At 35.0% G+C, this 25110-nt stretch overlaps 1 protein-coding gene across 1 annotated transcript in view; it reads left to right on the top strand.

The window, feature by feature from the left end:
- The first annotated feature begins 2235 nt into the window (after positions 1 to 2235).
- The window catches only part of LOC128510441 (cadherin-like protein 26), a 29334-nt gene continuing 6459 nt past the window's right edge, over positions 2236 to 25110 (top strand). The window contains exons 1-16 of the mRNA XM_053482718.1: positions 2236 to 2321; positions 5040 to 5177; positions 5703 to 5858; positions 6014 to 6161; positions 6319 to 6500; positions 7256 to 7384; positions 8161 to 8346; positions 8912 to 9192; positions 9321 to 9463; positions 10716 to 10946; positions 11238 to 11459; positions 14921 to 15046; positions 18719 to 18774; positions 20135 to 20200; positions 21880 to 21921; positions 22029 to 22091. Coding sequence (XP_053338693.1) covers positions 2247 to 2321; positions 5040 to 5177; positions 5703 to 5858; positions 6014 to 6161; positions 6319 to 6500; positions 7256 to 7384; positions 8161 to 8346; positions 8912 to 9192; positions 9321 to 9463; positions 10716 to 10946; positions 11238 to 11459; positions 14921 to 15046; positions 18719 to 18774; positions 20135 to 20200; positions 21880 to 21921; positions 22029 to 22091 — 2244 coding nt within the window. The 5' untranslated portion in view covers positions 2236 to 2246. The remainder of the gene's footprint in view (positions 2322 to 5039; positions 5178 to 5702; positions 5859 to 6013; positions 6162 to 6318; positions 6501 to 7255; positions 7385 to 8160; positions 8347 to 8911; positions 9193 to 9320; positions 9464 to 10715; positions 10947 to 11237; positions 11460 to 14920; positions 15047 to 18718; positions 18775 to 20134; positions 20201 to 21879; positions 21922 to 22028; positions 22092 to 25110) is intronic.

Below are 25110 nucleotides of genomic sequence, written 5' to 3'. Positions count from 1 at the left end.
AAGTCTTTACACAGCAGAAGTAGCAGACACATCACATCAATGTAGAAAAAAATAAAAATCAGGAACGATCATGGAGTTAGAAAGTGACCCCAAACTTTTGAACGGTAGTGTATATTTAGAAATAATTTATAAAAATTATATCTAATTTTAATAATTATATCTAAATAAGGGAAAAACATCCAGTATGCGGCAGTCCTGTGGGCGAAAGGGCCTTGTTGATGCTAGAGGTCAGAGGAGAATGGGCCGCCTGATTCAAGCTGATAGAAGAGCAACTTTGACTGAAATAACCACTCGTTACAACCGAGGTATGCAGCAAAGCATTTGTGAAGCCACAACACGCACAACCTTGGGGCGGATGGGCTACAACAGCAGAAGACCCCACCGGGTACCACTCATCTCCACTACAAATAGGAAAAAGAGGCTACAATTTGCACGAGCTCACCAAAATTGAAACAGTTGAAGACTGGAAAAATGTTGCCTGGTCTGATGAGTCTCGATTTCTGTTGAGACATTCAAATGGTAGAGTCAGAATTTGGCGTAAACAGAATGAGAACATGGATCCATCATGCCTTGTTACCACTGTGCAGGCTGGTGGTGGTGGTGTAATGGTGTGGGGGATGTTTTCTTGGCACACTTTAGGCCTCTTAGTGCCAATTGGGCATCATTTAAATTCCACGGGCTACCTGAGCATTGTTTCTGACCATGTCCATCCCTTTATGGCCACCATGTACCCATCCTCTGATGGCTACTTCCAGCAGGATAATGCACCATGTCACAAAGCTCGAATCATTTCAAATTGGTTTCTTGAACATGACAATGAGTTCACTGTACTAAAATGGCCCCCAAAGTCACCAGATCTCAACCCAATAGCGCATCTTTGGGATGTGGTGGAACGGGAGCTTCGTGCCCTGGATGTGCATCCCACAAATCTCCATCAACTGCAAGATGCTATCCTATCAATATGGGCCAACATTTCTGTTGTTGAATCAATGCCACGTAGAATTAAGGCAGTTCTGAAGGCGAAAGGGGGTCAAACACCGTATTAGTATGGTGTTCCCAATAATTCTTTAGGTGAGTGTATATTTTATTAATAATTTTGTATGAGAAAATATTTTATGACATTTCTCGTAGACTGAATTGTTGATCACAAGACTTGCTTTTTCCTTTTTTTCAGTATGAAATTGGTATTGGGTACAAAAAAATCTGTTTGTCATGTTTTATGTTTTGTATTTAGGTCAGGTTTCTCTCTAGTGTCCTTATATAAGCTCCCTAGTTTCACAGTTCCGTTGTTGTGTAATTTTCTTGTGTAATTATTTTCAGTGTGATTACAAGATAATGGGTCTTTGGTGTCTGTGTTATGTTCTATTCTAATGCTAATAGCCTAGTTGATAGATTTGCCATTGTTTTGTGTTGTGTTACATTTTCTTTTCTTTTTTAAAAAAACAAACAAACAAACAAATATGGATGTGTAAAAATGGTGTCTGAGCATTTATAAACCTTTTGGGAAGTCATATTTTGCAACTGATGACTGACTCATAAACAATTTTAATTAAAACTGGAGCTCCTATCTTCCTCAGAAGTGATTTCTAATCCTTGTGCCCTAACGATCACATAAGATGAGAGCTTCAACCACACCCCGAAAAATTGTTTATGTACATCATCACTTGAGTCATCTTGAAACAATTTCATCAATCATCCCATTATCATTTGATTACTGCTTTTTTATTTTTCTCTGATTTCCTGCAATTAAAGGATGTTTAGCTTCAAGGTCATAGTTTAATGCATGCTCATATACATGTAAAAAATAAAAATAATAATAACCACACCGTTTGTGTTTATAAAAAAGCACTCTTGAGAGCAAACATTAAAATTTTTTATAATTTTTCCCACCCACAGCCATGTTCCAAAAATCTGTATTCTAAAACCTGTAATAGAATCTGTCTCAGGGGGGACTTAATATTTATATTAATGGATTTGGAACAGGATGTTCAATACGTTCAATTACTTTAACACCCAATTATTCAACAATATGTGTTTAACCTTATTTGATGATATATATTTTAGCGTAAACCATAAGCACAGACCAGACAATCCTGTTTTGAAAGAGAATGAATTTGATTGCAGGATGGACAACCAAGAAAAAATTTCATCCCTCAACCACGTGAGCATGGCCACGCCCCCACACCAGTGACATCCTCACAATACACGCACGCACAAGAAAAAGAGAGGAAAAGTGTACAGATGGTATGTGCAACACTCGGACAGCTTCTTGTACAAACTTCAGAATGAGGAAAACCATCATTTTGCTTTTTCTTCTGGCTGTGAGTATACATATTTCTATGAAGAAATTTGTATAGTGTAGTTCGTTTCCTATAAGCCAGAAACTGTGATGAATTTAACTGATATTAAGTTTACCAGATTTACACTGTACACACGGGCAAAAGGCATGCATAGTTTTCATCGACAACTAGTTTCATCGACATGCTAGTTTCTTTTCAACGCACTGATTATGGCTTAAGTCTTTTGTCTGTATTCTTTTTTTAAACGAGTTCGCTCCAAAACAATTATATAAAGGTCTGCACTTAGCACACTTAACCTGTATCCTGTGCTAAAAACGTATACTTTATGTATACTAGATTAAACTTAAAAAGTAGAAGTAGTTCTAGCCTTATTTATCTTATAAAAGTGAAAGGAAGATAACTGTACTTAAAGATCTTATTCTCTCTGTGGTGCCAAAGCATTACAGACATTATGACCGCTGAAACTTGTGTACAAACCTGTTTCTCCTTGCCACAGATACCAACCTGACATTCAACCTGACCAACCTGACTGAAAAGAAATCACATTTAGCATTTATGTCCATTTACACCGAGAGTGTTTGTTCTTATATATTCGCTTTGTAATGTTTCATTACAAATTATTGTACCAGCTTAAATCCCTCAATTTTTTACAGATGACTTTCTTTTATGTCATTAGTAGTTTACATTAAATGTCAAAATAAATATTTCACATAAAATAAGACAAATAATGCTATTTTATATACAGAGCCATTTTAAGCAATATTTTTAAGTTCATTTGCAGTTGATTGATGTTTGATGAGTGACTTGCAGGCCATTTAAGTACAGTGAACTCATTGTCATGTTCAAGAAACCAGTTTGAGATGATTTTAACGTTGTGACATGGCATAGACATGGGATGGACAACAGGTGGGCTGTTGCATATTACAATGCTCAATTGTTACTAAGGGTCCCAAACCATTACACCACAGCCAGTCTGAATTAACGTTTTGGTTGTAAATGCCTATTTCTGACCCTACCACCAGAAGGTCAAAGCAGATATTAGGAATAATCAGAACAGGTAATATCTTTCAAATTTTCTATTGTCCAATTCTGTCCAGTGAACTCATGTGAATTGTAGCCTTATGCAGTTAAGGTTCAATGTGTTCTGTGTTTAGAGATACTCTTCGGTGTTCCTCGATTGTCATGAAATGTTTTTGTGTTTTGAGTTACTGTTCCCTTTCTATCAGTTCGATCCAGTCTGGCCATTCCCTTTAACCTCTAGCATCAACGTGGCATCGTTGCCCAGAGAACTGCTTCTCACTGGATAGTTTCTCTTTTTCACATCATTCTCTATAAACTCCAGAGATGTTTGTGTGTGAAAATACCAGTAGTTTTGAAAATACCCAGACCAGCTCATCTGGCACCAGCAACTATAGTAACCTAAAATCACCTTTCTTTCCCCCATTGCTCGGTTTGATCTTCAGCAGATCGTCTTAACCATGTCTACACGTCGAAATGCATTTAGTTTTTGCCATGTGATTGACTTATTAGATAATGTGTATTAACAAGTAGTTTAACGTTGTACCTAACTAATTGGCCAGTGAGTAAAGAAGTGAGAATGTTCTTTACAACTTAGCTATTCTGTACATGCTGTTTTTGCAATTGCAGGTAATTACTGTAGATAAGTCATTCATTCACTGCCTAATTTATTCAATTATTTAATATTTATGATAATAATAATAATAATAATAATAATAATAATAATACACACAACACTAAAGTCCAAAAATGTACCATTAAAAGCCATTAAGTATAATACAAAAAAAATGTAAGAATTTTTCTGGTCATTATAAAAACCAAGCAACACAATTTTTCCCTAATTGTTTTAATTGCTCACAAAGACAACATGTTCAACAATGCTTTAGTCTTCACTTTTATAATGCTGTCTGGCGCCATTGTTGAACAAGTTCAATTTTAAAGGAGGAGTTTTGTCTCCTTTTTCATGAGCACATAGGCCTAAGGGTTCATGCCAGAGTTTGTTTTCTAATTTAAGTATTATATTTAGCATTACAGTGCTAATGCCTCTCAGGAAGCAGGAAGTGCATCATGACAAAAAGCCTCAGGGGCTAAACTAAAACCTGTTTGTAAATACAATATCTATTGCATGCCAAAAAAATGTTTGAACACCTGGACTTTTTCATTTTATGTTTTATTACATTTTATTTTATTACCGCTGTCATCATGATGAAGTGTTAAAGACTAGCGGGTTAATGAGGAAGGATAAATCTTTGTGAAATGTATGAGCTAATCCATCTCACATCCAATTGCAAGTTTAAATCACTACCTTAAAGAAAAGAGGGTAAACCTGTTATCTCTATGAATAAAGAATTTATATACTTACACTATGTATATGTTGTCAAGGGAGCTGCTCTATAACGACCGCCTTTATACACTGGGCTCCTAGTTTATTAGTTATACTGATTTACTTCATTTTAATTTTCTTAAGAGTTCTTGTACGATTTTCTGTCCGATTTTTTTATATATAATTATATATATATATAATTTATAATATATATATATATATATATATATATATATATATATATATATATATAATATAATTTTTTTATCTTATTAAATATGATCATCCTGTGCTACCACTTTTTAGAAAACATGTTTTTACCTTTTTTTGAGTGTCTACAGGACTTCCACAAGAGGGGACACTGTCATCCCTTTAATCAATGTGCTGTTTGTTTTCAGCTGGAGGCTGAGAGTTCTTACGAGCTGACAAGCCAGGATTTGGAGCGAGTGCTTATTCGATCAAAGAGGAGATGGGTCCTGAATACTATTGAACTAGATGAGGAAAGTCCTGGGCCTTATCCAAGGAAACTTACAGAGGTATCACTTTACAGCCATCATAAATGGCCTAATTTATTAATTTAAAGTACTATGCTAAAGTCTTGGACACCCCAATTTCTTCATAACAAATGAAATAAAATTATGTAGATTAAATGTAAGAAATTAGAACACATGGTTTTCTGTGACAGGCTGCAAAGTGAGAACTAAAGATACCATTTTAAAACTGGTTAAAGATCTTAACCAATAATAACTGGCCTCATCATCTCGCCATCACGTGCACCTGTTTCTCACTGGTTCTTTGATTAGAGGTAGTTTTTTTTCACATGGTTTAATGATTCATTGGGGACTGAACTGAAAATTAGGAACTATTCCTCTTAAACCACATTACAAAGTTTGGCTGTTTGAAAGCAAAATATGAATTAATGATTGTGAATCATAAATTGTTTATTTACATGCTCAAAGATTTCAATAGTGTGATTATAATTTGATTAAGCTTTATCCCATACTGTAGTGAAATGATCATAACTGCATCTAATCTTCCCTTTTTAACTGTTTTGGCTCTAGTTGCACAACGATAAGCATCTGAATTACTCCATTAAATTCAGAATCAGCGGTCAGGGTGTGACAGAAGACCCGAAGGATTTGTTTACCATTAATGAAAATACTGGGGAAATCTTTGTACACAGGGCCATAGACAGAGAAAAGTACTCCATTTTAAATGTAAGTAATAGATTATGAAGTTCTTTTTTCAGAATTCTTATAAATAATGTATTTTAAAATATATATATATAGTTTAATTCTCCTAATGTTTATTTCAGGAAAATAACCGTGAAATGAAATATCAATAAATGTCTAATTACATTGTTTATATTTAGGTGATGTTTGATGTGATGGACAAAAACACTGGTTTAATCCTTGACAAAACTCTGGCTTTCAATGTGGCCATAAAAGATAAGAATGATAATCCACCCCGATTCATTCCTGAGGTTTTATCTGTACAAATTCCAGAAAACACAAAAGAAGGTGAGAATTACAAATAATAAGAAAGTATTAATAAGTTACTTCACTTAGAAACCATTTGAAGAACCTTTAAAAAAAAACCTGGAGAACTTGAGAACTACAATTTATTCCACTTGTTTCTAGTTTACAAATATTGTAACTTCCCATTTTGTTGCATTAGGTCGGCTTACTTTCTCACTCCAAGCAAAAGACATTGATGAGCTAAACAATGACAATTCGCACATCTCTATGCAAATAGAGTCCCAGGAACCAGCACTGCCAAAAATCTCTCTGGACTCCATCACGGATGGAATAGACAGCATGATCGCAAACCTTATCTTCACCGGTTGCTTTAATTATGATGTAAGTGCAAATATGCACACACACACACACTAAAAGGTTATCACATTCTTAATATTTATACAGTACATAATTTTTAGACTTAGTTTATTATCATAATTTGTTTTACAGTGTTAAATTGCTTAAAAATAATACATTGAAAAAGTACTTACGGTATGAATTAATTTTGCAATATTGGGTCCAAATCATTGAACTTTTTGTAAGAAGGAAAAACACATAAAAAAAAAAAAATCAATGATGGTGTGGTGTGATAAAGCTGCACATAACTGCAGTCCAAGCATTTCACTATTGCTGGAATAGAACCAAAGTAGAAAGTTTTCTCGGTATGCTTTATCAATAATCTGACTGCCTGCTGCACATCATCATGACTGCTGAAACACTGGCCTCCTAGGAATGCCTTTAATGGCCCAAACATGTGGAAATGGCTTGGAGCAAGGTCAGGACTGTAAAAAAAAAAAAGTGTTAGTGAGTAAATGTGGAATAAAGGAAAGGAGGGAAATAAAAAGGAGGGATAATGAGTAAAAGAGGAGGAGTGAAAGAGAGACAGTGAGAAATATGGAGATATATATTATTATTATTATTATTATTATTATTTTTTTTTTTTTTTTTTTTGCATGTGCAATGTGAATGTGCATGTAGCAATAGAAAAATGCAGTGGACAGTATGAGGTCATTCATTTTAAGCTGTACAGATAAATTTTCATATTAAAGTTGGATGGTCACATATAGACACACATGATTTGTTCTTATGTGCTTTAGAAAATAAAGACATATAAACTGCTTGTCAAAGCATGGGATCATGGAAAACCATCGCTCTCAACTACCACCACTGTAAATATCGCCATCACCGACTCCAACACTCATGCACCCATGTTTGCTGCTACAAATGTGAGTATGTATTTCTATCCCCATATACCAAATACAGTTTTCCTTCCTCAGGACCAGATTACTGTATATTCATGTGATATAAATACATTATTATTAAATAATACAAGTAAAACAAGTCCCTGAAACTGGTCAAAAGTGGTAAAAATTATTTTTCAAAAGATGTACTCGTAGTTGCATGTTTTGATGGTGGTAAAAGTGTGGTTTCACATGTCACTCCAAAGTCCTATACGTACATCCTTATTAAACCATTCTTGTGCCCTGTGAATGGGTGCAGGGTCATCCTGGAAGAGACCACATCATTCAGGATAGAAAAATTTTATCCCAGGGTGAAAGTGAGCAGTCAGGAAAAAGTAATCCAGCAATGCCATAAATAAATAAATAAATAAATAAATAAATAATTAAATAATTAAAAAAAAAAATTACCCCTTACACCACAATTTTGTTTTTGATTTTCATTTTATTTTTTAAATTCTGTTATTCAGTTCATGATTCCATATGAAATTTAATTTGATAACCAATATTGTGTAAATATTTACAGAACTTTCATGCACACTACTCCCTCTCCCATTACTATTTACTACCTATTTTAAAAACAGCCAACTCCCATCGATTACACTGTATAACATCCAAAGTTGTACTGTATAACTTCTTGTCGCTGAGACACCTCTACTGAACGACATGATCCTGCAAATTGCATTTCCGTCTGATTTACAAGGCTCATACCTTTAAATATTATGGTGTTAACTATTTAACTTGTTTTATGTCCACTAAACCAGTTCAATACTTCCGTTATGGAGATGGAATCCAATAAGGAGATTTTAAGGATTCCTGTGAAAGACCAGGACACTCCCAACACTCCAGCATCCAGAGCAGTGTTCACTATCCTGAAGGGTAACGAGGAGGGCAACTACAAGATAGAGACGGATCCAGTTACCAATGAAGGAGTGCTGACTGTCATCAAGGTAAAGTTAAGAAATTCACAAAGGAATAAAGTTTTGTAGGTGAGCTTGTTTGAGAAATATAATTAGATCTGTGTTTTTATAAAGGTTAGATATGCACTTTTCGATTGTGTATGATTCAGCACATTTATACATAAACAATACATAGACATATCTTAAAGCCCAGAGCATTTTAGCCATTTTTTTTTGTTTTGCTGGGGGTTTCTTTTACTTAGAATTGTGCAGTATAGAGTGACATGTTCTTTTTTAGCACAATCTGGGCAACATGATGAACAACTGAATTTTTATTTTATTTTTTTCATTTTAACCAACTTTACAAAATAAAAATTAAAAAAGGCAAATAAAATATTACAGTTACACATGATCATTTGATTTTATTGTTGTTTTTAGTTTTTTTCCATGACCAAAAAAAAGGTCATAATAATATGCTGAGAGCTCTAATTGATTTCTAAAGCCTACCTATTAACACCCACTGGCTACCATAGGCTACCATATAAGAACTTTTTTAGTATTATTAATATATTAATAATATTGTTTATATGTGGATATGGATGTTCTTGTTCCACAGGAAAAGGATCATGAGAAAACTACTCAACATGAGCTGGAAATAGCAGTGGATAACGAAGAGCCCTTCTTTTTATGTGTTGACGGAAAGCCAGTGACACCTATTCCAGAGACGTTAAAAAGAAGCGGCACAACTAAAGTCACCGTCAAGGTCATCGATGTGAATGACCCACCCGTGTTTCAGAATAAAATTCAAAAGGTTTACAGGGTTGAAGAAGAAGAGCCGGGAGATGTGTTGTATACACCTACAGTCACAGATGAGGATTCAGACGTAACTAAACTCCGGTATGTTTAAAACATTGCAGGTTTTACTGTGGGTTGGTGGTATCCTGAGATGGTACTGTCCAGGTAGTCATTGTGATAAAACTTGTATAATCATGTATAATCATATATAATCATGCATATGTTTAAAGGTACGAGCTAGTAGAAGATCCAGCTAAATGGATGTCCATAAACCCCAAAAATGGGAAGATTACCCTTGCAAAAAAGATAGACCGTGAGTCTCCACATGTCCGAAACAGCACATACACTGTCACGATGCGAGCAATAGATGATGGTAAGATGTCATACTTTCTTCCTTTTTTTTGCAGTTTTAATGTAACAAATTTTTTTTTTAATTTAAATACAGTATATGACTAACACTTATAAAACATTTATTTAGTAATTTATTTATTTATTTACAAATATTTAGTACATTAATCATTGATATGGTAAGTTTTCTGTAAGAGGTTATTTATCATTAATGAAAGGTTTTCATGATTTAATGCAGTTTTGCAGATATGAGTGTGTGTTTTTACACTGAGACATACAGTACAGTTTGTCGGGTAAAAATTTCCTCACTCACTCATTTACTATTTATGTTCATAGGTTCATGGGAGATGATCAATGTCTTTACATCTCCTTACACTTTTGCTTACACACAAGGAACGTTCAAAATAGAAGTATAATAGTGTCAAAATTCCTCAAAGCAAAAAAGCATGTTGATACCTGAGTTTTGTCAAACTGAGTTTGTGAGGTTACTTACAGTACAGTATGGTATTTTTAACACTTGTAAATATTTTACAACAGCAATTTAGTCAATATTTCTGCATTGAATTTTAATTGTTTAATGACATTTTTTAAAATATACAACCACATAAATTGCAGTGCCAAAAACTGCTGTAAGTATTTTTTTAATTCATATCGAATTGCAATGCAGAAATTTTTTTATATTATTATTGCAACACAATTTTGTTCAGTCACATGTATTTAACATGCTATTTTACTTTGAGGAATTTTGATGAACGACAAAAAAACTCCCTTTATTTCTCTATATAATCCCCTGCTAGACTAATGCACTTATCCCAGCGTTTTACTAGTGCTTAGATACCATCTAGGTATAAAGTTTTCTCAGTACACCTGAGTCATGATCGGACTTCATGCTTCATTTTTAATATGCCGGTCTCGCAGGAAGCAAATGGCCCAAACATTTGAAAATGGCTTATAGTGAGGTCATTACTGTATGGGAGTTCTGGCAATAACCCGCAGTCAAGTTCCTATAATGTGCAAGTGGTTCATTGGGCAGAACGAGGTTGTTTTATAAAAAACAGAACGCCTTTGGTGATCCAACCAGGCCGTTTTTTTCCTGAGAGCATTCCACTTACTGAATGTTCATGGAAACATCTACTCCAAGCCACCTCGACTGGGATTGTCATTTACGTGCATACGGCCTTCTTTAAAACGTTGGGTAAAAATAAACCTCAATTTCAATTTAATTATGTACACTGGTCAATCTCTCAATGTTTCTCTCAATGTTTCCTGTGACACAGGGGAACCTCCTGCCACAGGTACAGGCACTCTGGTGGTCCATATTGGAGATAAGAATGATAACAAACCTTATCTAATCTCCAACACTTCAGTAATGTGTGGAAACAAAGCTGACAGAGTCAAACTCAGAGCAGAGGATGCAGATATTTTTCCATATAGTGGACCTTTTACATTCACTCTTGACAAAGATGATCCGCAGATGAAGAGCCAGTGGAAGCTAGAACAAAGTCCAGGTAACAAGGAGTTGGAACAAACAGGGAATGTTGCTAGTCATATTAATTTGCTTACAGTAAAATATATTCACTCATTTAAATATTTTAAAATATGTTCAATGGTTGAATTGTTGTATTGTTAAATTCTGGATGCTGATTTGTTAAATAGTATTCATTCATTTTTACCAACAACATCTCAGACAACTGTGCAGCCAGTGCACTTGCTCTAATATATCGTTGTTTGCCTGTATTGTGCTAGGCCGTCATTTTAATCAGCTCTAAGGCTTGTTATCTGCTATGTTTCTGCCTCAGGGTCTGAAAATGTATTGATTAGTCTGAATCGTCTTCCATATGGGAATTACTCAGTTCCACTGAAGATTGCTGACCAACAGGGAGTATTAGGACATGATGTCTTAAAAGTGGTGGTATGTGACTGTGGAACAGGAGACGCATGTCTGGGCCCGCGTCCTCGATCCACCAGTCTCCACGGAGCAGCTATAGGAATTCTACTGGCATCACTGCTGTTAATAGCCTGTAAGTGTTTCCATGAGAGATACATTTATAGCTATAAAGATACATTTATTACACACTACTAAAATAAGTCTTTTAAATTTACTTTAAAAAAAAGTTTCAAGAAGTATTTGTTTTATCTAGCCTGCTAGGTTTAATTATTATAATATGTTATAAAATTATTATAAATATATATTTTTTGTGAAAGGTGTATACAGTCAGTCTTCCATACATAGTTAAGTCGAGTTATGGTTATAGCTCAACGAGGCCATTCTTTTTTGACTACTGTACAGTTATATACAACCACGACAGGGGAATCAACTTATTGACCAAAGTACGTGTATGTCCAACCCTGCTATGATAGGTGGCAATACACTCTTTTCAGCTTGCTAGTACCGCATTCCCAGTTGAACAATTACATATTTTTTTTTACTTATAGCTCTGTATATTTCGTACATTATAAGCTTTATTTTGAAAGATTTTGACCCATGCTAACCATGTTAATGATTTCTTCCGCTGTTATTTATGTAGCCAATTGAGTTGTACTGTACATGCAGGATTAGCTTCACTACCAACCACATTATCTGGTTGTCCTAGTCCGACTAGTCCAAGAGGTTAAGGTACCCGCTGGGATAGAATCAGCATTGCAGATGTAGTGCAAAAATTGAAAATGTTTTGTTAACAAAGAACGAACACACAGCATTATGTATAGCGTAAAAATAGAACTAGGTACCAACATGAAAACATTAACCCAACACTGAAGTATTGTGGAGGGAGCATCATGATTTGAGGATGCTTTGCTTCCTCTGGACCTGGACTGCTTGCCATTGAAGGGGAAATTTAATTCCCGGATTATGAATGAATCCTACAGGAAAATATTGGGGTGGCTGTCAACAGAGATGCTGTGGAGTGGCTTCATGAGAACTGCTCACACCAGACATCCAAAAAATAGAAATGATCTAAAGTAATCCTTTAAGGAATAAAGGTCCCAACTTTCTCCAGAATGTTGTTAAGGTCTATTCTATAGTTACAAGAAGTGCTTATTCTTGTTACTTATTAGTTATTGCTTAGTAACTCATATAGTTTTAACCAAATATTAAAATTATACATCTATATAAAGACATAAAAGACCAGACTGTGCTTTATAAAAGTAGAAATATTTTTATTATTTGTTTTATATATTTTGAAACTCAGGCCACATTTCATAATAAATTCATGCAGAAAAACATTCAGACAGATTTCAAAAATTTCAGTCAGGTCTGTACATTTTGGATTTTTTTTTTTTTTTTTTTTTTGCCATTTTGCACAAAACACTTAACCTGAGTGGTTTGACAAAAGTGTGGTATTAACCCTACTGATCCAGGAATTACAGCCATTTTCATACACAAACCTCTCATAAATAATGGACTAAATTCTTGCAAGCAGTTATATGGTCAAGTGTGGCCTGTTTCCTTATTACTCCATGAGTAATCAAGCAGAGAAAGACCTGGAGGTTGCTCTGTATGTTAAATTTGAAAAATTATTGGGAGTGACCGGTCAGTTTGGAACATTTTTAAAGAGGGAATTAAACTGCTACTGTATGCTAAGCAACAGCAAAGGCCTGGAAGCCTACAGAAGACAATGAAAGTGGATGATTACAGAATCATTTTCATGGTAAAGAAGAATGTCGTGGCATAAATGCAGAGGCAGAGATGATTGCAAAGTTGTTCTCTTTAATGTTATATTTCAGCAAAACTGAAACAAAAACTTTACTAGAGCACTTTAGACAACTTTAATACAACTCCTACAACGAGAACTGCAAAAACACAACGACAGCCACAACCAATGCTAGATGATTAAACTGAACTTAAATCTGCTATTTATAGAAATCACACTAATGAGTCACCTCGGTTCAGGTGAGTGCTCTCATCACCTGACCGAGGTGCCTTATGGGAAATGAAGTTCCATTCAAACGAAACCACAACAAAAACGTAGTCACTCTGCGTTAGGCGCCCTCTAGGGGTTAACCCTTACAAAGAACCCTTTCACATCGTCTACTGTAGCTCAATCAAATACATTCTAATACAACATGTAGCTTCTATTACATAAAATCATGTTTTGAAGTTGAACAGTGTTAAATCATGTAGTTTTAGCACATTATGTAACAACTTAAAATTTACTAGAATAATTTATGTCAACACAACATAATTCTAAAGGGTTTAGTTTGCAAAGCACTTGCGCTTTACACCTCCAGAGCAAAGGGGGGCAGTAATGTGCAAATTAGGCTTGCCCCTCATTATGTCTCTTTGTTGTGTTTTCAAAGGAACATGTTTTACACATGTGTTAAATAAACATATGTTTAAATTCCTGACTATATAAACACTTTCAAAAACTTGTATTTTCTTATGATTAAAACGGTCATCTCTTAGAGTACAGTATTGCTGTCAAATAAGCGTAACTTTTTCTTGAATTAGCACAATTAAATCATGTAATTGTACTATTTAAAAATATACTTGTAACTAGCCAATTAAATAAAGAAACTCAAATCCCTATCATACAATATACACATGTTACATTAACCCGTACAAATGTAGTTGGACTAAACCATGGTAATTACTGTAACTAACCGTAACTCCAATACACCAGGTTGAGCCAGCATATTTACATTTAGGTCAGTCAAATAAATTATTTCTCGCTAAATTAAGGCATTTGATTTAGGTGGAAATTCTTTCCATAATTTTATTGCGTTCACCTAACAAGTTTTTTTTTTTTTTTAAATGTACAGTCAAACACTTCAGAACAAGTTGCAAATTACTGATAATGCTCAATTACAGGAAAGCCAGAGTAGACTTTGCCAAAAAAAAAAAAAAAACCTTTAACAGATTCTTTGGAATGATAAAACTAAAAGTAACTTGTACCAGCATGAAAAAGAATAAAAATGTTTGGAGAAAGAAAGGAAAAGCTCATGACCCAAAGCATACCACATCATCTGTCAAACATGGTTAAGGCAGTGTTACGGCATAAGTATGTTTGGCTTCGAGGCACTGCTGTTTATTGATGACCTGACTGCTGATAAAAGATGACTTCTATAGTGTATAAGGGAATACTTTATGCCAAGATTCAGCCAAAATGCTGCAAAGGTTCTAGGATGATGCTTCATATTGCAGATGGATAATGATTCAGTGAAATCTACCAAGGAGTTTCTCAAGGCAAAGAAATGTCATATTCATCACCGGCTAAGTCAGTCACCTGCTCTCAATCAAATTTCACTAACTGAAGACAAGACTGAAGACAGGAAGACCCACAAGCAAGCAGCAGCTGAAGGCAGCAGTAAAGACCAGCCAAAGCATGTCGAGGCAGGAAACTCTATGGGTTCCAGACTTCACATGTTGAATGTTTCATTTCAGATTTCATGTGGTGGTGTACGGGGCAAAATGGCAAAAAAGAAAGCATTTGTTACATAATAATATGTATAGATAATTAAGGGATCTTCAATTGTTTTTCAGTGCTGCTTTTCTTAAGTTTCCACTGCAAGAAAAAGGAATTCAAGCAGTTCGCGTGTACTGATGGCAGCCCAAAACTGATGTCATACAATGAGGAAGGAGGCATTTCAGACTGCAAGGTGTGTTTACAATGAATAAAATATTAATTCATTTGGCTCATGGATATATGCCTATTGTATACATATTATATTTTTACTAATCTTTTTTTTAACTTTTTTTATTACTTTGCTTTTTGTGCCATCATTTTGCATTTCAGCTTAAACAATAAATATATAGGAGAGCATGGGTGGAGAGGTTAAATGCGTGGTTTATTCAGGCTATCACTGTAACTGACCATATCTACTCAATCCGTAAACTAGATAAAATGTTCTTGTTGCAAACAAGGCTAAACTAATTGCTGGGGTCCGTACATCAACTACTGTTGTCTGTGGGACCAAAAATGTATAAGTAACTGAATTTATATAAAACATTTTACACAACTGGGAGCAAAGGGAACAAACAAGATGATGGTCGGCCTGTTTGTTAATAGTTAGTAACAGGTATCTTAGTCTTTTGTTCTATTCAGGCATCATGTTGAAAATGTACAGTAAGAAAGCAGATCGCTATAGGACTATATTGCTCCTTTGTCTGCTCTTTGACCTGATACATGGCTGGGCCTAAGGACTTTTCTAGTAATACCAGGATCTTTCCAGTCATTATTGGACTCAATAATCTTATTTTATGCCCATTTCCTCAAAGATCATGTGATTTCTACATTTTCTATAAAGACTTTTCTTGTAGCTGCTAGGACTTCCCTTCATTTTGCTCCATGCCTGACATCCAGATGCTTTATGTAATCTGTGTCAAATCATATCCACTCCTGATGTAGCAATGGATACCAATCATTTTCCATGACTTACAATATTTATTTAACATACATAATATTTCTTTAATATAAAGGAAATCGCTTTAATTAGAGATTCCAACTGTTTACGTGGACGCTAAAATAATAAGGTACATATGCACCGACATGCTCAAAGCATTTAATAAGAATGTTAATTTTTTTTAAACTGCACATTGTGGTACACACACACACACACACACACACACACACTGTAAAGCATTTAAGCTGCCAGAAATATAACTGTTTGAGGTTAAGTTAATTATAAGTTATATACATGTCTAAAGTTATACCTCACTTTTTACCTGAAAAGTTATTTTGTTTAATGGTAGGAACAATCTACTGTATAAACGATCAGATCATTAATGCACATTTAATGCAAGGAAATCAGTGCCACTTCCTCTGCTTTCCTTTGTTTTGCTGTTCTGCAAAGAACAAAAGCATTAATCATTGGTGAGAGTAGGCTTGTATAGTACCCCTAACAATTCAGTACCGTTATGTCATCTTAAACAGCCTTTTATCTCCTTAGTAACTGCTTCTAAGTCGTTTTGAATTGCCTCTGAACTGTCCGTGTTGTGTTTCAATCTTTTATTACTTTCATTAACGTGAGCACAAGCTTCCGCCAATGTGATGACAGGTGACTCATGACTCACCACACCACTTTGTTAATGACTAATGCCAGCTACAAAACTTCCTAGCTCCTAGTACAAGGCTGAATTACACACACACACAATAATGGATTGGGAATGACTGCTGTCTGGCTCACGGATTGCATAAATTGTCAGAATAACTGATTACATTTTCGAAAAAGTAACTAAATAACTGAGTACTTACAGTAAATGGCGGCTCCAACGCGTTAGATTACTCGTTACTGCAAAAAAGTAATCCAAGTACTCTAACATGTTACTTTGTAACATGTTACACCCAACACTGGTGATGAACTGGTCAGATTTGGGAATACATTCAAGCCGTGCGTCCAGTGTGCCCAGCATAGAGTGCAGCATTGTAATGAGGACTCAAGATAAATAATTCAATTGCTCCACTTTAACTTACCTGTGTGCATTTCTCTTTTAGTCTGCTCCACAACTCTACCAAAGCCAAAATGGAATTTATCAAGATGTGAATCCTGACATGACACGGGTGTGTACTGCAGATCTTTTATTTTTAATGCAGGTGCATGGTGTATCATCACTTATTATAGCTGAATATTTAATGTAAAAACTTGGCATTTTTACCTACACAGTATACTATCCTAACTTACTGTAATAACTTATTCTTCCATATCTTGCTAAACAATAATTCTACCATGCTTCATTCTACTGTATGTTTCATCCTGTACAATGTTCAGGATTGTAATAATTCCTATAAATTTAGCACACTTGTTCATTGATTAGGTATGTAACTCAATCAGACTTTGTTTTGCTGTTTTGTTTTTTCACCTGGTGTCCACTGAGGTCAGATGAATTGTTGGTCGGATAAAGAGATAATCAATGATGTGTTTATCTAACTTTCTCCGAGCCAGCTCACCAATCAATTTGCTTGTAATCAACCCCTACCCTACCCTCTTCCCTCTTGTACTGTATCTTTCTTAACCTTACTGAAAGCTAGTCAATCTTTTCTGCCATATGAACAAGTGCATTTAAATTTACCTGAAAATATATGAAGTACCGTATATTAAAATTAGTTTTCTTATGTATACTTTCTCTTTATTTTACAATGATTATTTCAAGCATATTTTTTTTTAAATATACCAAAAATTAATTTAAAAAACAAAGTATACTTTGGAAATTAGACCAACTTTTCACTTAAAGTATATTTTCATATAATATATTTTTGGAAAGTGTAGTATAATACAACTATTTTGAAATATGTTTTAAGTTTATTTCAAAATTTGGTAAAAGCATGACATTAGTATACTTTTTATATATTAACTGATGGTACAATTTTTTGTTAGTATATTTGCAATATACTATCGAGGATTTCAATATATTTGTAATGCACTGAAGTGTATTTTTTTCCCACAGGGGTATTTCATCCTGTACCATATACTTCTTTATCCTAATTAATCTTAGTCATCCTTTTGTACATTTTATTAACTCACTAAATTCTTCTTTCTTCCTTCTTCTTTAGATTGAGGAATGGATTTATCCCAGCAGTGCTGATCATTTTGCAAACCTTAGGAGAGGAAGTGGTCAGGTGTGTACGACATCTTTGCTCTCTGTACAGACAGATATACAGATGGGTGCCACACTACAAAACACATAAAAGCACATTTGTTTTTCTGCTTATTATGATGATTAAATAAGCACTTTTGACCACTATTTCCCACCCTATTTGTTGGAGCCATTTCACTGAATTTGTTGATTCAATTTGTTGATTTCACTGAATTTGTTGATTTTTAAATCTGATCTTAATGTCTGCTCCAATTCCACCAAATTATCGACTCGTCTTTTGGGACCAAGTTAACAACTGCAAAACATTTAAGCTGCTTTGAAACATGTAAGGGAGTGTTATTAGAGTGTTTATACAAAAAGTGGATTTAACTTACATTTCTTTAGAGAGGGATTTCCGTAGCCTTTTAACTGAGGGACTAATGAAATGTCTCAACTAACTGCTGTGGTACAGTACTGTATGTGCATCAGCATAAGAACATACAGCGCATTTTAGACTGGCTGGCAAAATAACTCCAACCTTCTCTCTCTACTGTATTAAAGCAATCGCCACAAGATGGCAGAAGCTACAAAGATTTCATAATACATAATTGTATTTTTGTATGAGTTTTATGTGTGACTGTGCAGAATCTGAGAGCCAGAGAGCTCAGCCTGTAGGGTTCAGTGTTAAAGCATTTTTTACAGATGAATAAGTAAATTGCTCCTCTTGAACTTAACATCATACATTATTATATTTTTTGTTTGCTCTATAATTCATACAGAGCCCAAATGGCATTTATCAAGGCTTGATGCCTGAAATGATAAAGGTATGTATTGCATATTTTCCATATTTTTAATACATGTGCATAATATGTAATCATAAATCATTGCTGAATATTTAATTGTTACCCTTCATTTTTTTCTTATAAAGGACTAAACATGACATAATTATAAATCAATAAATGTGTGAATAAATAAGTAAATATAGAAATAAATAAATACGTAAATACAATAAGCCCTGGAAATTGTTAAATATATTCCTACTTTTGTTTATTTACATATTTTAGGATTTATTTATTTCTGAATTTCCACATTTCTTAATTTATTTATTTTTGTGTCACATTTCTTTATTTATCTATTTTAGATTTTCCACATTTTTATTATTATTTTATTATTATTTTATTATTATTTATTATTTTATTTCTATATTTACTTTTTTATTCACACTCCATAATTTTTAACCTACAGTACCCTGTCCTAATCCACAATATTCTACTCTATTTTATTAGACATTACCCTATTCTATCCTCTTCTAGGTTTTTTCACACATAAGGCTACCTTGGCCTACCTTTAACTAACATCCCTGCCCTAGCCTACTACTGTGGCTTGCAAAAGTATTCATACCCCTTGAACTTTTCCACATTTTGTCACATTACAAAAAAAAAATAAAAAAAAATAAATGTATTTTATTGGAATTTTTGCAGTAAACCAACACAGTTAGAACAGGGAAGCTGGTCAGAGTCGATGAAAAGTGTGCATAGGACTTGGGACTGGGGCGCAGGTTCACCTTCCACCAGGAAAACAACTCTAAACCTATGGAGAATGGAATGGTTTAGAAGAAAGCATATTCATTTGTTAGAATGACCCAGTAAATCTAATTGAGAATCTGTGAAAAGATTTTTAAATTTATATTTACAGACGCGCTCCATAAAGTTTGACTAAGCTTGCGTTATTTAAAGTACAAGAGAAGAATGGGCAAAAATTTCACACTGCATAGCTGGTAGAGACATACAGTAGCCTAAAGGACGTTCAGTTGTAATTGCAATGAAAAGTGGGTGGGACTTGGGTGGCTGAAAACAAATGCATGGAAAACTTTACAGATATTTATTTGTAAAATATTAAAAAAAAACATTTATTGATTTCCTTTTACTTAACAATTATGTGCCACATTGTGTATCACATAAAATCCCAATAAAATGCATTTATGTTTGTGGTTGTAACGTGACAAAATGTGAAAAAATTCATGGGGTGTGAATATTTTCGCAACCTACTGTATGTGTTCTCAAATGTTATTTTGTTACTCTATTCCCTCCTGTACCATATACTTCTTTATCCTAATTAATCTCACCCATCCTTTTCCACATTGAATTAACTTATTAAATTCTTCTTTTTTCATTCTTCTTATAGTTTGAGCCACGGTTTTATCCCAACAGTGCTGATCATTTAGCAAACCTGAAGAGAGAAAGTGTTAGGGTGAGTACTACGTCTCTGCTCTCTGTACAGACAGATATACAGATGGGTGCCATAATACAGTAAAATCATATTTAATAATGCTCTTGCATCTAGGCCCCATTAGCAAGCCCTCTTACATTGTTAGTTAAATCTTTTTCTTCTTTTATCATTTTTCTTCTTTATCCAAAATTAAGATCAACTGGGTCAGTTCAGCATTTTAGGCTATAAGGTTAAAGGTTTCAGTTCCTATGGTTTTCAATTCAATTCAATTTTATTTGTATAGCGCTTTTAACAATCGACATTGTCGCAAAGCAGCTTTACACAATCAAAAGAAATATTTAAGTTTGTATAAAATGTGAGTGTGTATGAATCAAAATGATAAGATTGTCCCTGATGAGCAAGCCACCTATAAATTTTCCACCTTTTTTGTCATCAGGAGTACATTTTTATTAAAAAGACAATGTCTATAAATAAAACTTAGTTATAAGGCACCATAAAGGGCTTAAATCAAAATTCGCTCATGCACACAAACATGAAACAGTCACATACTGACTTTCATATATTATTTACCATTATCATTACACTTGTGAAATGTGTGCACACACACCTATGAGATGTGCACAAACACACAAACTCTTCGCGAACACACAGTTTTTTTTTTGTTTTTTTTGGAAAGTTCTAAACACACTACATTAACAACGCCTTGTAAGTGAACTGTGAAAAAAACGCTACTAGCAATCAGGGAGAATGAAGCGGCAAGTTTATTTACACTGAAATGACTTCTGTTTACACTGAGAATTATGTATCATATACTACGGTTTTGTGTATGTCTGTGTGTCATAGGTGTCTGGATGCAGAGTTTGTGTCTCTTTGTGCACGTGTATAAGTGTGTGTGTGCGCATTTCATATATATTGTATATGAAGTATACAGTATACTTACAGTAGTACATGTATGTGTGACTGTTTCATACTGTATATGTGTGTTTAAGTGTTTTGTGTGCAACAAGTGTAGTTTATACAGTGCCTTTTAAAATACGCGATATTTGTCAACAAATTGTTGCCAAAATCGAATTGATCTAAAAATCTTTCATGTGTGAAGTGCTACTGCACACCTACAAAACTAATGTGTGACTTAATACCTGACTTAATATGATCTGTTACATTTATTTAAACAAATGACGGTTACAGTCTTTAAATGGTTTCATGCTCTCCCTTGTACAGTTTATACGGGTTCCTAGTTGAGTTTGTTTTATATCTAATACCCCTATCTCACCTAAGCGGTTTCGCGCGGTGGCCGAAAGTACGGTTCATCATAATTCACCGCAAGTTTTGGCGCGTTTCCATCTTTCTGCGTTTATACTTTAACATGTTTAATTTAAGGTGGTGTATTTAAAACTGTCCAAAAAAACTGTGTGTGTGCAGAGAGTTTGTACCGTATGTGTTTGTGCGCGTCTCATAGGTGTGTGCAGAACTTAGAACGTAGGGCGGTATTGATCAAGTGTTTTGTAAATATTAAAGATGATCTATCATCTGTCGAGTGGAACCAGTTACTGGCAAATGTAACTTGCTCATCAGATACTGTAGTGATATCTGTTTAAATGATAAACGTTAAATACACGAATATGTAGTGTTTGTAAAAAAACTAAACCAAAAAAAAACATGATGTTTACTACATTGTTTTGTGTTTTGTGTTCCATCAGGGCTGGACTAAAAACAGGAATAGTACATATAACAGCACAAGGGTAAATTGATTTACATTTAAAACATCTTTGGGTTTCAGCTTTTCAGTATTTTCAAATGGCATTTCCATTTTCTTTTCCTATTCTGATTTGTATTTGCACTTTTTCAGGGTGGATTCACCAGATCCTTTAGGCCTGTGTCAGACTGGAACATGCAAGAACACATTGGAAGGGTAAATCCTTGCTCTCTTTTGTATACTGTATATACGTACAGATGTTTCCATTAAAAATGCGTCTCGAGGTAAGGGATTGCACGAGCTGCTGCGGCAGTGCGCAGCCGGCTGTAAAGTTTTCAGGCACATGATGTACTTTACCTGTAGGTGGCAGTCATGTTTTAATCTCAGGTATGTCGATAATGTGTTAATCTCTCTTAGGAGCTTATTGACAGCAAGCGACAGAGCTCATAAACATGTCAAGCTCAAACTGTAAATACTGATATATCTATTTATTATTCCTAATTTTCTGCTCTTTTTCTTATGTATCAATAATGATTCTTCTTAGCCTGTGCATTCGCCATTCATTATTATTATTAGTAGTAGTAGTAGTAGTTGGACATGTTCATAGGGGAGATTGTGAGCATATTCGTAGAAGGATGCTGAGGTTGGAACTGCCAGGCAGGAGGTCTAAAGGAAGACCAAAGAGGATTTGTGGATGCAGTGAGAGAGGACATGAAGTTAGTTGGTGTGAGAGAAGAGGATGCAGAGGATAGGGTAAGATGGAGGCAGATTATTCGCCTAGTAGTAGTAGGAATTAGTAGGCTGTGCATTTTTTAGTATTAGTAGTAGTATTGATTTTGTTATGAAAACTTGCTGCATGTAAAAACTCGCTTGCTGTACAAGTGCTACATGATAAACTCAATGCAAATAAGTGTCATTGTAAATACTGACATGACATAAACAAAGTGGAGCCAGCTTTGCCAATCTCTTTGAATTGAAATGATATTGTGGCAACCCAGAAGAGCTCCATTGACATGCAAGATTTAGGTCAGCGTCTCCATTCAGATCTTTTTTTTTTTTTTTTTTTTTTTTGCACACCCATGCACCCAACAGAACAAAAACTGCTTGAATGTAAAAACAAAATTCCTTAAACCTAATCTTAAACCTGTTTAAAGACCTGATTTTAATTGTTTTTATACATAGAAAAAATAGAGCATTTCTTTAGTGGATTACAAGAGCTATTTTTTATGGCTTCTCACCTTTTATTTGTGATAGGTGTGAGTAAAACCAGTTTCGCTGGTGGTGAATTGGGGGTTTTAAAACGAATTAACAAGACCGAGCTGACGTCTCTGCCTAAAACTTATTTGCCCAGCAAAACATCGAATAAACAAAAATACAAATGTCGTAGTTTAATCCAATGAACAAAATGGTTATTTTAATTACAAATTTTTAAAATGATTTTTAGTTTAATCAAATAAACACAACATACAACAAATATATTATCTCAAAGCTTTTATTTCTTTCTCATTGGGTCATAAATGCAGTTTTTAGTTACATTCCAGTGTGTCCACCCTGCTTTTTATCCACAACTGGAAGAACTTTAAACAACCTATTTGTGTATTTATCACATGCCTCGTCTGTAAGTATCTCAACCAGAATTTGTTGATGGCAGCAATTAAACCTGAATTCGCAGTCGGTTTTGCTTTCTTTTAAATATAGTCTTTCAGAGCATCCCACACCATCTCAATGGGATTCATGTCAGGGGATTCTGTGAGTGTCTTCACCCAGTTAATTCCTTCTGTAGAGATCACTTTCCTTGCAGCAGTGTGCTTCGGGTCATTGTCGATGAATACCGACATTTTCCTTAATGTATGGGCAGCAGTTTCTATTATAATCACCATAATTTCATCAGTGAAAAAAATTTTCTTTTCTTGTTGGAGATGTATCTCTTCAGTGTATAATTTGTCATCTGCGTGATGAAAAGATGGCTATGTTTGGCTTGCCACTTGTTACTTTGTTATTTATTGTTTGTTTTAGATGTTGTTTCACCTATTATAGTTTATGATCGGACTACGCTGTTGGAATTGCGTTTTGCATCAATTGGATTTTCAAGTGCCCAGTCCTTTAAACTACCACCGCCATTGATGACACCAATCTCTCCTTTTCTAAGACGCCCTGTCTATCTGCTAATAGGCAGAACGCGCCGTAGAAGACGCGGACAGAGAGGTGGATTACATGTTAGACTGAGGACTCACTTGGATTTTCCGCCACTGAGGTGTGGAGATCGACTGGAGCCTGACAGTGCGTGACGATCGCGGGAATGTTACCGGTGGCTTCGGATGGTTGGCCCTAACACCGGTGTTCCATTTGTTTGTCTTCGCTACAAAAGAGCAGTCTTCCGGGGCTGCGTCCAGGGAAATCTCTGTCCAATACCTCGAGTGACATCGCTAGCACCTCTTAACCTGGCTACGTTCCGTATGGCACTTTATAACACTAGATCGCTCAATAACAAAACATTTGCCCTCAATGATGTCATTGCTTCTCATAATCTGGACTTGTTTTTTCTCACTGAAACCTGGCTTTGTCCAGGTGACGTTAGTGCCTTTTCGGAACGTCTCCCCTCTGACTATCTTTACTTCAACACCCCGCGACAAACGGGTAGGGGCGGAGGGATAGCCACAATATACAGTCAGTTACTGAAGTGTCGCCAGTTGTCCACTAGAGGGTTCTCTAGTTTTGAGTTTCAAGTTTTTGTGCTCACATTGCCCTGTCCTATTTTATGTGCAGTAATCTACCGGCCGCCCAAATTAAATAAGGACTTTTTTAATGAATTTTCAGAGTTTTTGTCAGAGTTCATGCCAAAGTTTGACAATATTTTAATTTGTGGTGATTTTAACATTCATGTTTGTTGCCCCTCTGATAAATTTGGAAATGATTTTAATGCACTTCTCCATTCATTGGACCTGACCCAGTCCATATCCGGCCCGACTCATAGGTTAGGTCATAGCCTTGATCTTATCATCTCGCGTGGGGTGATAGTGAAAAATTGTGAGGTTCTGGATTTTCCCGTATCTGATCACTCTCTTATACGGTTTGATATATGTGCTGTTCCATCTGCACCTATAATCACTGCCCCCAAACGTCGGCGAATCATTAACTCTTCTACAGTTAATGACTTTGTTACTGCCTTAACTGCCTCTGATTTTTGCTCGGCTGCTGACTTGACATTTTCTCCGTGTCCTGAACTTTTCCTTTC

The sequence above is a fragment of the Clarias gariepinus genome, chromosome 22 (genome assembly GCF_024256425.1).
Source record: "Clarias gariepinus isolate MV-2021 ecotype Netherlands chromosome 22, CGAR_prim_01v2, whole genome shotgun sequence".
In the NCBI taxonomy this organism is placed as follows: Eukaryota; Metazoa; Chordata; class Actinopteri; order Siluriformes; family Clariidae; genus Clarias; species Clarias gariepinus.
The sequence above is the reverse complement of the archived record's forward strand: the minus strand, read 5'-3'. Positions and strand labels throughout refer to the sequence as shown.